This window comes from Rhinoraja longicauda, chromosome 3 (genome assembly GCF_053455715.1).
Source record: "Rhinoraja longicauda isolate Sanriku21f chromosome 3, sRhiLon1.1, whole genome shotgun sequence".
Lineage (NCBI taxonomy): Eukaryota > Metazoa > Chordata > Chondrichthyes > Rajiformes > Arhynchobatidae > Rhinoraja > Rhinoraja longicauda.
Window position 1 is genome coordinate 2,602,159 of NC_135955.1, and position 16,225 is coordinate 2,618,383.

The 16,225-nt window shown below is 52.7% G+C and overlaps 1 protein-coding gene across 1 annotated transcript in view; it reads right to left on the minus strand.

Annotated features, from left to right (window-relative positions):
• Nucleotides 1–4,212: 4,212 nt before the first annotated feature.
• The window catches only part of LOC144611458 (complement component C6-like), a 56,781-nt gene continuing 44,768 nt past the window's right edge, over nt 4,213–16,225 (minus strand). The window contains exons 5-6 of the mRNA XM_078430577.1: nt 6,914–7,021; nt 4,213–4,239 (exon numbers count right to left, since the gene is read on the minus strand). Coding sequence (XP_078286703.1) covers nt 4,213–4,239; nt 6,914–7,021 — 135 coding nt within the window. The remainder of the gene's footprint in view (nt 4,240–6,913; nt 7,022–16,225) is intronic.

Consider the following 16,225-nt stretch of genomic DNA (forward strand, 5'->3'; position numbering starts at 1 on the left):
CTGATTTATTGAAGGCTTTCAGCGTGGCACCTCTCCTCTCTCCCATTGCTTCTCTCCTCTCTCCCAAAATGATGCTAAGAGTATGTCTGGGGGAGATAAAATGGAGGGGGACTGAGGGGAGGGTGTGGGGATAGTAAGAGTGGGGCTGGGGGAGGAGAAAATGGGGGGTGTGGGGACGGGCCCAACGGGCCCGCTTTGAACGGGCACACTTGTTCTAGTATATATATATATATATACAAGATATACAAGATATATATATATATATATATATATATATATATATATATATAAAAGGTCTATCAGTGATTTCGCCAAAACGGTAAACCGTAGCGCCACAAATTTTGCACCGCCTTAATCACCACTCCCGCCACCGGTGCCTATAACAGGGTCATATTTTTTTAAATTAGAGAGGTTTTAAAGTTAAAACATTTAATTTCTAACCGATTTATTGAAGGTCTTCAGCGTGTGACGTCACAATGCGCCTTTGAGATGAGCCCCCCGTAGATATAACAGGGTCATATTTTTTAAAATTAGAGAGGTTTTAAAGTTAAAACATTTAATTTCTAACCGATTTATTGAAGGTCTTCAGCGTGTGACGTCACAATGCGCCTTTGAGATGAGCCCCCCGTAGATATATGTATAACATGTGGACCTGCAGCCACAACGTTAACCACAGCGCCACCACCTTAACCACCACTGTCCTGGCGACTGTTTATAACAAGTTTTATTTAAATTGCTCGAATATCTTTTAAGTTACAGATATTTTAAACTTTAAAACTCTAATTTCTAAACACTTTTTTTAAAAGTGCTGTGCGTCTGACGTCACCACGCATGGCCTCTCCTCACTCGCACAAGCAAAATGGACGTCGTTAGCGGAGCCGCCCGCCCGCAATCAGGTGCTCCCCTCTCCCCTCACTCTCCCCGCTCTCCCACACCCGGTGGACACTCCCGAGCAGGAGGGAGATGGTCGGACTAATGGTCCACTCATCCGTCCCTTCAAGGGAGAGAGGGGGTGTGGGGGAAAGGGGGGGTGGTGGTGGGTGGAAGGAGGACAGTGGGGGTGGGGAAGCGGGGACAGTGGGGTGGGGAGGGAGACAGTGAGAATGCGGGTGGGGCGAGTGTGTGGAGGGGAGGGTGGGGGTGAATGTGGGGGGAGGAGAGGGGTGGGGGGGAGCGGTGGAGGAACAAGGGGGATGGGGAGAGTGAGAGTGGGGCTGGGGGAGAGTGAGAGTGGGGCTGGGGGAGGAGAGAATGAGGGGAGGGGAGGAGGGATTGGTGAGGAGGGAGAGTGTGAGGGGAGGAGAGAATGGGGGAGGAGGAGAGAATTTGGGGAGGGGAGGAGCAGAGAGGGGAGTAAAAGGGGGAGGAGAGAGGGGTGTGGGGGGAAGGGGGTGGTTTTGGGGAGAAGAGAGTCGGGGTGTTAATGGTGGAAAAGAGGGGGTGGGGGGAAGGGGGACAGTGGGGGTGGGGAAGAGGGGAGAGTGGGGGTGCGGGGGAATGGGACAGTGAAAATGGGGGTGGGGCGAGTGGGTAGAGTGGAGGGTGCGGGTAGGAGGAGGTGAGGGTGGGGGAAGAGAGGAGCGGGGGGTGCATGAGGAGGCCATCCTGCACCTATCTTCTATGTTTCTATGACAATAATTGGCACAGCGATAGAGTTGCTGCCTTACAGTGCTTTCAGTGCCAGAGACATGGGCTTGATCCTGACTACGGGTGCTGTCTGTACGGAGTTTATACATTCTCCCCGTGACCATGTGGGTTGTCTCCAACCCATGTGGTTTGGTTTCCACCCAAACTCCAAACACGTACAGGTTTGTAGGTTAATTGGCTTGGTATAAGTGTAAATTGTCCCTCGTGTGTGTAGGATAGTGTTAGTGTGTGGGGATTGCTGATTGGTACAGACTCGGTGGGCCAAAGGGCCTGTTTCCGCACTGTATCTCTACTAAACTAAGCTAAATTAAACTAAACTAAACTATTAGCTTTATTAAAAGCAAACAAGTCAAAGAAAACCTTTAGAATCAATAGTTAAACCTCAGTTAAAATACCATTCCAACTTTGGGAATTATTGTTACAACATCGGTCAGCTAGACCGGGAAGCCGCCCGAAGGCTCGTCGTTCAGCATAACGGGGAGGGAACTGGAGAAGACGGGCGCGAGGAGCAAGGGCCAGGGCAATGCAAAGATGGTCGGGCGAGGTGAGGAGAGGAGTGGAGAGGTTCATGGGAACTGCTCCAGCACATCGAGGGCGCAGGCGATAACTGGACCGCAGTGTGAATACTGATTGTGGATGATCAGCCGTGATCATAATCGGTGGCGGTGCTGGCTCGAAGGGCCAATTGGCCTCCTCCTGCACCTATTTTCTATGTCTATATCAACATACCACTGCAGAGTAAAATTCATTTTGCATATATTCCACATGCGGGTGCCACCATTTGTAACGCCATTATTCACACTGCACAGTCTGGTTGTTCCCCCCGCATCCTCAATGTACTGGAACAGTTCCCGTGAACCGATGTCCCTCTCCTCTCCTCTCCGCTGGAGGAGCCAGCGCTGCCGTCGCAGCTGCGGCTTGCCTGCAGTCCGTCTGTCTTTTGTGTTTTTTGTTGTTTTTGTCTGAATTGTAGTTTAATATGATGTAGTGTTGTATGTTATGTTTTTGGGGGGGGGGGGGGTGGGAGGGAACGGGAACTGTAACATTCTCTCTCCAGAACGGAGACGTGACCTTTGTTCTGTGTCGTGTCTCCGTTCCCGTTGCGGCCTACCACCGGACATTCACCTGGGAACACCTGGGGCTCTGGTTCGCAGAGCCCGCGGCGCGGACTCACCACCTGCGGCGCTGGCTGCCTGCGGATGTTGCGGGCGCGGCTGCGACTCGTCTCCGGAGGCTCCGGCGCGGGCCGCGTGGACGTCGGAAGCCCGCAGACCCCTGGATGGGGGCCGACATCGGGAGCTCCGGCAACGGCAGAGGCAACGTGTTCGCCCGCCCCGAATCGCGGGGCTTGGGTCGGCCCGCCACGGACCCTTCACCATCCGGCGCGGCCTGAAATAGGCCGTTGACCTTTCACCGCCCAGCGGGGGCTTCAATATCGGGAGCCCCGACCGCCCCGACGTGGCAAATCCAACAGCCTGACCGCGGGACAAGACGGCAGGGAAGAGAAAAAGACATTTTGGCCTTCCATCACAGTGAGGAGGGACTGGAGGAGACTCACTGTGATGGATGTTTCTTTTTGTTTGGTGTTAGTTGTGATTGTATGTGTTATTGCATTTTTATTGATTAATCTTATTGGTCTTATTGTTCAACTGCGGGTAATGTTTCATTTACTACACATTTATGTGTATGTAACAAATAAACGACTATTGACTATTGACTATCTCCTCGCCCAGACATCTTTGTGTCCCGGGGGAGGGGTCGCCTCCTGCAGCCGCCCCTGAAGATGCTGGAGGCATTACCCCGGTTCACCCTCCTGCCGGTCCTTGATCCTCGCACCCAACTTCTCCAGCTCCCTCCCCATTATGTCGACTAATGAGTCGTCCAGCGGGTTCCCGGTCTCACCGACCGATGAGCCTTCGGGCGGTTTCCTGGTCTCACCGACCAACGATCCTTCGGGCGGGTTCCCGGTCTCACCGACCAACGAGTCGTCCAGCGGGTTCCTGATCTCGTTGAACCACGAGCCTTCGGGCGGGTTCCTGGTCTCACCGACCGACGAGCCTTCGGGCAGGTTCCTGGTCTCGCTGAACGACGAGCCTTCGGGCGAGGTCATGCCGATCACACGCACTCAGATTGCTTTGTCCCTTTTGCCGCCAATACTATTGGCTCCTCCATTTTAATTAGAACGGGTGTCAGAGGTTCTGGGGAGAAGGCAAGAGAATGGGGTTCGGAGATGGGGATGTGATTGTTTTCTGGATCATATTTCCGGATATTAGGTCACTCTGCGGCTAACATCATGGAGTTGGCGGCTTTGCTCGGGACTGACTTTGAGCCCCACCACGGGGGGGGGGGGTTATCTGAGCATACGATCCCTTGCCTGGGATCGACACTCCAACCGCGGCCTGCGGACTAACATCAAGGAGCTCGTCGTCTCAGGTTGGGAGCTCCAAGCCACACGACGCTCAACAAGCCCCAACCTGGGGTAGATCGCCCAGCGCAGGGGAGCTAAGATTCCCCCCCTCCAACGAGGAAAGCCCGCCGCCGGCTATGGGAGTCAAGATCGTCCCGTCAGCAGAAGGTTAGAGCCCTCAATTGCTGGAGGACAAAGAAAGGAAGAGATTGAACTTTTGTTCGCCTTCCATCACTGTGAGGAATGTGGAGGAGTCACTGTGGTGGATGTTCATGTTAAAATGTATCTTGTGTGTCCTGTTGCTTTTTATTGTTATGACTGTATGGCAAATGAAGTTCCTCGTAAGTTGCAAAACATACCTGGCTAATAAAGTATTATTGTGATTGTGATTAAATGGCGGAGTAGACTTGATGGGCCGAATGGCCTAATTCTGCTCCTGCCACTTATGATCGTGTTATAGGCACGAAAAGCTGGAGCAAATAATCCCCAACTGTAGAATTTTACCCTTCTCTTCACTTTTGATAAATTTGGACATTCTCCAGAGCAACAGCGTAAAGCATCGCTGAGGGTTTTCTTTCCTCTTACTGAAACAGTAACTCATACATGAGAAATCAAATTAATTTAAGCTAAAGGCACATGATTCCCTTAATGGGCCCCTCAGTTCAACATTCCACTCTGCCTGAAAGGAATGTAACTGCATTTCTGAGCCTTTTAATTTATTTCCACATCTGCTTTTTTAAAAAAAAATACCACCATGTTCTTGCTTTTTATATACTGTGATATCATGAGAGGTAGACTCATAGAGGAGAAATACATTTCCTCCCGGTGGATGCAACAAGGACTACAAACCATCAGGGCTGCCAGCAAAAGACTACAAAACCCATAGTCAGCAGGGCACTGATTGCTGCTGACACTGATTGCTGCCCAGCTGAACCAGATGAGCTAAAAGGGAAGGGAAGCAGTGTATTTAAAAAGAGAGACAACGACTGGAGCAGACAGGGTGAGACAACGACTGGAGCAGACAGGGTGAGACAACGACTGGAGCAGACAGGGTGAGACAACGACTGGAGCAGACAGGGTGAGACAACGACTGGAGCAGACAGGGTGAGACAACGACTGGAGCAGACAGGGTGAGACAACGACTGGAGCAGACAGGGTGAGACAACGACTGGAGCAGACAGGGAGAGACAACGACTGGAGCAGACAGGGTGAGAAGCAGTGTTTGAGTTATATTTTGTAAGAAGGCAGCAAGCTACAGTTTTGATTTAACTACCTGTTTTGGTTTTGTGTACCTGTCGGCAAACAATTAAGTTTACCTGTTTTTGGAAAAGACTAAATATATGGAATTTAAGTTTGAAGACAAGAACTTTTGTCTTCATTTCCGGCACCCACACCTCCCAACCTTCAAGAGAAAAGCTCCCGACCTCTCAAGACATCACAATACTTTCTAAAATTAGTTGTGTTTATATCTCAAGATTCTTAGTGTTGTTAAAAGTCGACTGTCTCCCTTAAAGAAAAGTCCACATTTATATCCGACAGCACCTATTACATTCCATCTTGACCTTACTCTTTTTCCTCTTGTCCGATGTCTTCTTTCATCCACAAGACCGTAGATTTACAATTGCTAAATAGACAATTTCTAAGCTAATAGTTTAGTTTAGTTTAGTTTAGACAATTTCCAATTTCCTAATGGTTAATTGATCATAAACATCAATCCCCCAGCACCGAAGCTGGACACAAAATGCTGGAGTAACTCAGTTGGACAGACAGCATCTCTGGAGAAAATGAATGCGTTGAGACCCCTCTTCAGACTGAGAGTCAGGGAAGAGGGAGACACATAGATATGGAAGGGTAAGGTGTGAAAACGAGAGAACAAAGGGGACAAAGGAACATCTATATACTAAAACTCTTGTTTGTTTGTTTGTTTGTTCCTGAACTACAGCCAAAACGGTACACGATAGTGCCACAATTTTAGGCCCACCTTACTCACCGTCATCCCTTTGGTGCTAATGGAAGAAGTTTCATTGAAATCAGTGTTATATTTTAAAAGTTATTCACATTTTAAAGTTTAAATCTATCTCCTAGGGAGGGAGGGGGTGGAATGAGGGGGGGAGGAGGGAGGGGGGAGGAGGGAGGATAAGGGGGGTTGAGGGGGATGGAGTGTGGGGAGGGTAAAGGGGTGGAATGAGGGGGAGGGGAGGGGATGAGGGAGGGGAAGAGGGAGGGGAGGAGGGGGGGGGGATGGGGAGGGGAGAGGGGAGGGGGAGGGGGAGAGGGGAGGGGGGGATAGGGGGAGGGGGGAAGCGGGGGAAGGAAGGGGGGGAGGAGAGGGTGCTGGACCAATGCAGGAGAGGTTTGGACCCAACAGGTCCACTTGGTCTAGTTGCCAGCTATGGGGATGGTGACAATCAGTAAACTTTCATCAGGAGAACAGCGAGACTAGTCTGGGAACTAGGATGGGGAAGCAAGGGTTACTTCCCGCTGCACACCTCCATCTGACACCAGGATGGTCCTCTCTCTTTTAAGAGTTACGGGCCTGCGATGTTCAGTTTACGAGTTGAACTATGAGCTTTTACGGTGCCTGTGACTTTAATTTTCTCAATTCACTTTCAATTCAATCTCTGTCTTTGGCCAATTACAGCACGCAGAGCTCGCGGCTGAGTTCAGCAATTTCACATTACCAGCCTTTTCGATTTGTATCTGAACTATCTATTACTGATGAAAGTTCTTCAATCTGTAATGTTGACTCCTTTTCCTCCCTTCAGATGGAGTCTGTTTAAGCATTGACGTTTGCAATTCTCTTTGCCCTCTCTGTTTTTTAATGAAAGACCGACGTAGATATTCCACAGGACTTGTTACTTTCTGCCTCGACTCTGCTCTTTCCATCTTTGTTCTTTCAGTTCCAACTTCCATCTTCGACACCTCCGCCTCAGTCTGCTGCTCTGGCAGTTTCCTGGCAAGGTTTTTCTGACACAGATTGGTGGGTGCATGCAATTTGCTTTGTAGCCAGGGGTGGTGGTGGAGGCAGACACGATATTTAGTTTGGCTTGTGATTGTGGAGGGGTTATGGATCATGAGCAGGCAGGAGGGATTGGTTCAATTTGGCATCAAATTCGGGGCAGGCATTGTGGAACGATGGATGTGTTCCTGTGCTGTTCTGTTCAATGTTCTGAAGCCTGTGGTGCATCAGGAGGTCAGGTATCCTGTGGTGCGTGAGTGTCCAAAAATAGACACAAAAAGCTGGAGTAACTAAGCCTGAGTTCTTTTAGTTTAGTTTAGTTTAGTTTAGTTTAGAGATACAGCGTGGAAACAGGCCCTTTCGGCTCACCGGGTCCACGCCGACCAGCTATCCCCGCACATTAACTACACCCACTAGGGACAATTTTTACATTTACCAAGCCAATTAACCTACAAACCTGTACAACTTTGGAGTGTGGGAGGAAACCGAAAATCTCGGAGAAGACCCACGCAGCTCACGGGGAGAACATACAAACTCCGTACATACAGCACCCGTAGTCGGAATCAAACCCGGGTCTCCGGCGCTGCATTCGCTGTAAGGCAGCAACTCTACCGCCGCACTTCTTCAGACTGAGAGTCGGGGAAAGGGAAATGTGAGATATAGATGGTGAAGTAGAGAGGAAAATGGATGAAAGATATGCAAAAAAGTAACAATGATAAAGGAAACAGGCCATTGTTAGCTGTGGGCTAGGTGAAAATGAGTTGCAGATAATGAGACTCAACAAGACGACTTTGAAACTAATGCGACTAGGGTGGGGGAGGGATGGAGAGAGGGGATGCAAAGGTTACTTGAAGTTAGAGAAATCAATGTTCATACCGCTGGGGTGTAAGCTGCCCAAGCAAAATATGAGGTGCTGATCCTCCGATTTGTATTTGGCCTCACTCTGACAGTGGACAGAAAGGTCAGTGTGTGAATTGCAAGGGGCATTAAAGTGTTTGGCAGCCGGGAGATCAGGCAGGCCTACGCCAACTGAGTGAAGGTGTTCAGCGAAACGATCGCCCAGTCTACGTTTGGTCTCGCTGATGTATAAAAACCCACACCTTGAACAACAGATACAGTAGATGAGGTTGGAGGAGGTGCAGGTGAACCTCCGCTTAACCTGAAAAGGTCCCTGGTCAGTCAAGGGAGGAGGTATAGGTACAGGTGTTGCATCTCCTGACGGTTGCTGGAGAAGGTACCTGGGGTGGGAAGGGGTGAGTTAACCAGGGATTTGCGGAGGGAACAGTCTCAGTGGAAAGCAGAAAGGGGAGGAAATGGGAAGATGTGGCTAGTGGTGGGATCCCGTTGGAGGTGGTGAAAATGTCAGAGGATTATGTGCTGCATGCGATGGCTGATGGGGTGAAAGGTGAGGACTCAGGGGACTCTCTTTGTGTCTAGGGGGAGGGGGATAAAGTGCTTTTTAAGGCACATCTGCAGAGGTTGGTGACTTGTCTAAATGAGTGCTGGTTCTAACAACAGTAAAGCATGTTGATACCATTCAGAACAAAGCAGCCAAGTATGTTTTCATGTCCCATCTCAGACCCGCAGACCCTCAGCATAGGAGCACCACAAGGCTGCGTACTCTCCCCTCTCCTTTACTCTCTCTACACCAACGACTGCACCTCCACAGACTCCTTTACTCCTAGTTGTATAAAATTTACTCCTAGTGTTTTAAAAATCATGAGAGGAATAGATCGGGTAGATGCACAGGGTCTCTTGCCCAGAGTAGGCGAATCAAGGTTCAAGGTGAAGGGGAAAAGATTTAATAGAAATCTGTGGGGTACCTTTTCACACAAAGGTTGGTGGGTGTATGGAACAAGCTTCCAGAGACGGTATTTGAGGGAGGGATTATCCCAACGTTTAAGAAACAGTTATCCAGGCACATGGATAGGACAGGTGTGGAGGGATATAGACCAAATGCAGGCAGGTGGGACTAGTGTAGCTGGGACATGTAGTTGGGCTGAAGGGCCTGTTTCCACGCCGTATCACTCCATGACTATGACTCTATCCTTCTGCTTTACAACACTCCCCAGCTAACTACAATTCTCAGTGAAGGACCTGCCCTTGTTTGACTTCTACAAAATGCAACACCTTATACTTATCTGCATTAAAGGGCATTTGCCATTCCTCAGCCCACTTGCCCAAATGCCTGCTGTAGTTTTTGGTAACCATCTTCACTACCACCCACATTCATGTCATCTGCAAACTTATCAACCATACCTTGTACATTTTCATCCAAATTGTTGATGTTAGCCACAAACAACAATGGGCCCAGCAACAATCTGAGGCACACCACTTGTCAAGAGTCTCCAGTCCAAAAAAAAACCCTTCCACCACTCTGCTTCCTTCCATGAAGCCAATTTTATGTCCAGTTAGCAAGCTCTCCCTGAATCTCATGCGATCTAACCTTCCAGGGCAGCCTACCATGTAGGTTACAGAGCTCCAACCGCGGGGCCTGTGGACTTTAACACCGTGAAGCCCGCGGTCTCTGGTAAGGAGGCTGACTCGGGAGCTCCATGCCACGGAGAGTTTCAACCGTCCCAACGCAGGGAGTTTCGATCGCCTTGACGCGAGGGCCTTGGACAGTCGGCAGCGGCGACTGTGGATGGTTCAACAGCCCCGACCGCGGGAGAACAAAGAGGAAGCTGATTGAACTTTATTACCTTCCATCACAGTGAGGAATGTGGAATCCGCTGTGGTGGATGTTCATCTTAAATTTTATTTTATGTGGCTGTGCGTCTTGTTTCTTTTCACTTAGTATGGCTGAATGGTAACTCAAATTTCACTGTACCTTAATGGGTGCACGTGACAATAAATTGATCTCGAAATCTAGAAATCTTGTAAAACTTAACAATATTGAAGTCCATCTCCACAATATCTACAGCCTTGCTCGCATCATTCTTTTTGGTTACCTCTTCAATGAACTCAATCAAATTTGTAAGACACGATATTCCACAGACAACGCCATCCTTAATCAAGGATATCTGTCTATCCGTACAACAATACAACAATACAATACAATATATCTTTATTGTCATTGTACAGGGGTACAACGAGATTGGGAATGCGCCTTCCATACGATGCAATAAATGAATTAGCTAATAAGTATAAATTTATACAACCCAGTGAAACAAAATTGGAAACAGATTTAAAACAGTATAAAGTTCAAGTAGGTCTGTGCTGGTTCACTGTGCGATGTGACCATCCGGCTCAGCAGGACCGGTTCATAGCAGCTATGGCCCTGGGGATGAAGCTGTTCCTGAGTCTGGGGTGTGGGCGTAGAAGGCCTTGTATCGTCTGCCCGATGGTAGAATTTCAAACAGACTATTGCAGGGGTCTGGGGAGTCTTTGTGAATGCTGGTGGCTTTTCTGAGGCATCGTGTGTTGTAGATGTCCTCCAAGGCTGGTAGCTGTGTTGCGATAGTCTTCTGAGCTCTAAGGACTACCCACTGAAGAGCTCTCCTCTCTGCCTCCGTGCAGCTGAGATACCACACAGGGATGCCATGTGTTAGGATGCTCTCTATGGTGCAGCGGTAGAAGGTCGTCAGCAGCTGTTGGGGCAGACCAGACTTTTTCAGTGTTCTCAGGTAGAACAGTCGTTGCTGCGCCTTCTTGACCAGCACAGCGGTGTTAGTGGACCATGTGAGATCCTCCGAAATGTGAGTGCCCAGAAGCTTGAAGCTGGACACTCTCTCCACACTGTCCCTGTTGATAAAGATCGGGGCGTATTCCCCGTTGTGTGACCAACGGAAGTTGATGATCAGCTCCTTGGTCTTGGTCGTATTTCGGGACAGGTTGTTATCAGAGCACCAGTCCGCCAGGTTCTGCACCTCCGCTCTGTATTTTGTTTCATCACCGTTGGTGATCAGCCTGATCACCGTTGTGTCATCTGCAAACTTGACAATTTAAAAAACTTTTTTTTTTTTAATCAAAAATATTTATTCAAATATTAAAATAATATATACAATACAATAAAACCAAAACAGAACCCACCACCAGAATATTATACAAACAAATATACCAATTGAAACTATTATACAATTATATTACAATCCCCATCCAGGACACATCCCCCTGCGGTGCCCAACGGTCCCGGAAATCCTCCAGGGTGCCCGTGGACAGCGCGTAGTCCCTCTCCAACACCACCCGGGTGTGGATGTAACCCCTGAAAAGGGTTAGGCAGCTGGCTCGGGCAGAGCCCTCTTCCGCCTGGCGCCGTGAGTTGCGGATGGCTAGCTTGGCCTGGCCCAGGAGCAACCCAACGAGGACATCTTCGGCCCTACCCTCTCCCCTACGCACAGGGTGTCCAAAGATGAGGATGGTGGGTGAAAAATGCAGCCAAAAAGCAAGGAGCAGCCCCTTTAGATATTGGAACAGGGGCTGCAACCTCACACACTCCATGTACACGTGGTACGCAGACTCTTCCAACCCGCAAAAGTGGCAGGCGGCTGGCGAGTCTGTGAACCGCGCGAGGAACAGGTTGCAGGGGACTCCTCGGTGCAATACCTTCCACTGCAGGTCCCCGATGGAGAGGGGCAGAATTCCTGCGTAGAGGGACCCCCACCGCGGGGCCCCCTCGTGACGGAAGGCAACACCGACCGCCACTTAGTGTCCGGACGGTGGACCAGGGCGAGGAAGTGCAGGGTGTGGAGGAGGAGCCCGTACAGGACACGCCTCCCTGCGTCTCGGAGGGAGATGAAGGGTGTCGAGGGAATGCGGCTCATGTTATGTGGGACCGGCTCCCGGGAAGGATTACGGCGCCTGGGTCTGACGAGTACTTCCTGTTGAGCGGGGGTTTGCTCAGCCGCAAGTACTCCACACGTTTGAGCCCCCCCGACACCCGGCGTGGTGGGACAAGGGCCGGCTGCTCTCATGCCTGGACCACCGCCCTCCGTCAGCGGAGGGGGTTCCGGTCGACAGCAACCAGGTGCCAGACTCTCAGCAAGTCCCGGTAGAAGCCGGGCATCCCCAGCAGGACAGCACAGCTGACGCCCACCATCGGGATCCGCGTACCTGCATGAAGGCAGCGGCCCCGTTGGAAAAAGTGCGTCGCCAGCACATGCCACCTCGGAGGATGCTCCGAGTATAGGTATCTCTGCAGGGTCCTGAGGCGGAGAGCCGCCAACTGGGTGCGGATGCACACCAGCGACTGCCCGCCCTCCTCAATCAGGAGACTCAGGACCGCTGCAGAGACCCAGTGCTTTCCGTTGCCCTAGAAGAAGTCCATCAACTTCTTCTGGATGATCCCAGCAAAGGTGGCTGATGGGACCAATGTGGTCAATCTGTACCAGAGCAGGGAGGCGACGAGTTGGTTAATGATCAACACCCTGCCCCGGTAGGAAAGCACGCTGAGGAGACCCGACCAGGGCCCAAGCCGGGCGACGACTTTCAACTCCAGCTCCTGCCACTTCGCCAGTCAGGTCTCAGCGACAGGACTCAGGTAGACTCCCAAGTAAAGGAGGCGCGTGGTGCTCCACGTGAAGAACCGCATCTCCTCAGGGAGGGAGTCCATCTGCCATGGACCTACCAAGAGTCGTTGGCACTCGCGCATCCTCTGCAGATCGGCGGGGTCAGTGACCATGAGGAGCACTTCATCGGCATAGACCGAGAGGACCACCTCCATATCCGGCTCGCGTAGAACCAAGCCCGTCAACCTCCTCCGAAGCAGACTAAGGAATGGCTCCACGCAGATGGCGTACAGTTGGCCTGACATGGGGCAGCCCTGACGTACTCCTCTGCGGAAGGGAATGGGGGCCGTCAAGGATCCGTTGACCTTGACGAGGCACTCCGCAGTGGCGTATAGAAGTCGGATCCGGGCCACAAAGTGCGGTCCGAACCCAAACGCCCGCAGAGTCCTCAGCAGATACTCATGATCCACCCTGTCGAAAGCCTTCTCCTGGTCAAGGGAGAGAAAGGCAGTGGGTATACTGGTCTCCTGAGCCAGGTAGACCAGGTCCCGGACCAGATGGATATTGTCCTGGATGGACCGGCCCGGGACCGTGTAAGACTGGTCAGGGTGGATCACTTGGGCCAGCACTGGGCCCAGACGGTTGCCCATTGCCTTAGCAAAGACCTTGTAGTCGGTACAGAGGAGGGAGACCGGGCGCCAGTTCTTTAGTAGGCGGAGATCACCCTTCTTGGGCAGAAGGACCACTACAGCTCTCCGCCAAGACAGGGGCATCTCCCCGGTCGCCAGGCTCTCCCTCAGGACCATGGTGTAGTCCTCCCCCAGGGTCCCCCAGAAACTGTGGAGGAACTCTGCTGTCAGGCCGTCCAGACCAAGGGATTTGCCCCTTTGAATCTGATGGAGGGCCGCGGGCAGTTCGTCTAGTGTCAGGGGGGCGTCCAGGCGCTCGGCACCCTCCGGGCCGACCGTGGCTAGACCTTCCCACAGATCACTGCACTCGTCCCCGCCGGAGTTATCCGGTGAGAACAAGGTCCCATAAAAGGAACGAACCGCCGTGTTGATGTCATCTGGTTGGGTGACGGGGGAGTCATTGTCAGCGAGCAGCTCCACTAACTGCTGACGGACTCCCCGCCACTTCTCCAGTGAGTAGAAGAAGGGTGAACCGCGGTCCAAATCGTGGAGCATTTGGATCCGCGACCTCACGTACGCGCCTCGGGATTGTTGTAACTGCAGCTCCTTCAGCGCGTCCTTCTTCTCCTGGTATTCCCTCCAGAGGCTCGGGTCCCCGCCGGTCTGACTTAGACAAGAATCCAAATCGAGCATTCCCTCCCGAGCTATCTGACCTTGGAATCGCGCCTCTTGGTCGATCCCCTAGTGTACTCCTGACAGAAACGCCGGATGTGGGCCTTGCCCATGTCCCACCATAGCCGCAGGGAGTGAAATCCTCCCCCATGCCCCTTCCAAGTGGTCCAGAACCTCACAAACGAGTCCCGGAAGCGGCGATCCTCCAGCAGCTGGTTGTTAAAGTGCCAGTACGCGGACCCTCCCCGCGTGCGCAGCGGGGTAAACTCCGCCCACACCAGGTGGTGGTCCGAGCAAGGCACCGGCCGCATGGAAGCCGCCGAGACGCGGGAGACGTACGCCCGAGAAATGTACAGGCGGTCGATGCGAGAACTACCCCCTCTGACCTCCTGGAGAAGGCACTGGAGTCGGGGTGGAGGTTCCTCCAGGTGTCTACCAAGTCAAAGGAGCCCACCAGCTCCTTCAACGTCTTCACCGACTCCTGGCCACGCTGGATACCGGAACGGTCTCCTTCCTCGAGGGTACAGTTGAAATCTCCCCCGAGGATCACGCAGTCACCAGAGTCGATGGAGCTCAACAGGGTAGACACCTCCCGGAACAGGCACATCTGCAACACGGCGGGCTTGGGGGCGTACACGTTTACAAAATGCAATGGCACGCCATCCAGGCGCACGGCCAGGTGAAGCAAGCGGCCTGGCACCAATTCCTGGACCTTCAGGATTTCTGGCCGGAAATTCGGGGCCAACAAAATGGCCACGCCACTGGAAATGGAGCTGAGGTGGCTCATGAAGACCTCACCACCCCACTCCAGGAGCCAGGTGGACTCGTCTTCTGGGATGGTGTGGGTTTCCTGCAGGAAGCTCACCGCATATTTCCCATCCCTCAGGGTTGAGAGATGGTTAAACCTGCGGAGAGGCTCCCTGCTGCCATTTATGTTATAACTGGCTATGGTGATCGCCATGTCAGGAGTACATTAGATCCCCTCACCAGTCCCCTGGTCGCTAACAGCAGAGCCGCCTCTGCCGCTACGGACCCTAGATGGATTGGCAGTGCGTTTCACCTTCCGGATCTTGGCAACAAGGGACGCTCTACTGATCCCTCTACCCTCAGCAGGAACGACGCTGCTCTGGGCCTCGGCGTCCTTTTCCAGGTCATCCAAGAAGGACCTGAGCTGATGCCGGTCGTTCCCCTTCACCCCCGTCCCTCCCTTTCCCCTCCCCCTTCTTCTGAGGAAGAGGTTCAGGGAGCTGGTGACCCCTTGTAAGTTCGGCCACCGGAGGGAGGCCGGTCTGGGCCGATGTTGGGCTCCTTCGGTGGCCGCGATGAACTCGCGGATCTCCTCCACTGGAATGAGAGGAGTGGCGTCGGGGGCAGCGAGAACATCCATTGACTCATTGTCCGAGGGGTCCCCTTCCACCCCCCCACTGCAGATGGAGTCACCATTCCCATCCTTGGACACACCTTCTGTGCTTGAGACTCCCGCCCCACTCTGCGCAGCGGTTGCCTCTTCCCCACCCTCTGGTCTCACCTCCACCTCAGTCCCCACCGTGGGGCCAGTGGCAGAGGGGCCTTCCTCGGGTGTACCTGGGCAGTCAAGACCATTGACAGTGGGGTCTATCCCTCCATCAGATGGGCCCAGAGTGGACTCTGGTGCCCCAGACTCAGGGAGTCCCTCTGGAGCCAGGTCCTGCGGGAGAGAAGGGCTGGTTTCCCCTTCCCCCTCCCCGCCTACTATCCCTAACTCCACAGGCGTGTTCTCAACCTCGTCCTGGGTGGGTTGCTCCTGGGCTTCCTCGGGTGTATGAATCGGAATTCCATCCCTAACAGGAATCTCTCCCTGCTCCATTACACCCGAGTGGTCCCCATCACCACCCTCCCCAGAAACCCCTTCAGAGCATGGAACCGGGGCCTGAACCAGAGGGCAGGAATCATCCTCCACCACAGCACTCCCCGCCCCACTGGAAGATTCCCCTATGTCCCCCTTCTGCTCCTCCCTGGAGAGATTCCTCCTTCTTTTTTTCGAAGGGGAGGAGCTCACAGATTCTGGGGTCACCTGAGCAACCCTAGTCTGCGGCTCCCCCTCCTCCCGCCCAATCCCCTCCACCCCTGGCTGGATTATGGGGCTTGCGGACTCCCTAACGGGAGGTGACGGGATGGGTGGCGAGATCTTATCCCCGGGGGGTTTGTTCCCCAGGAGCTTTATCTTCTTCGCCACCTTGCCCCCCCCGCTTTTGACCCTCCCCATCCCCAGGGTTCCCTGACTCAACTACAGGGGGAGTGGGAGTGGGGGGGGGGGGGGGGAGGAGGGGGGTTAGTGGCACCGGAGGCGGAGGCCTCCACCCGGGATTTGGGGCAATTCCTCCGAATATGCCCCACTTCCTTGCAGGCGTGGCACCTCGGGCGCTCCGATGTCCAGAAGATGGTGAAGTCTCGCCCATCCTGCTGGACACAGAAGCGCCCATCG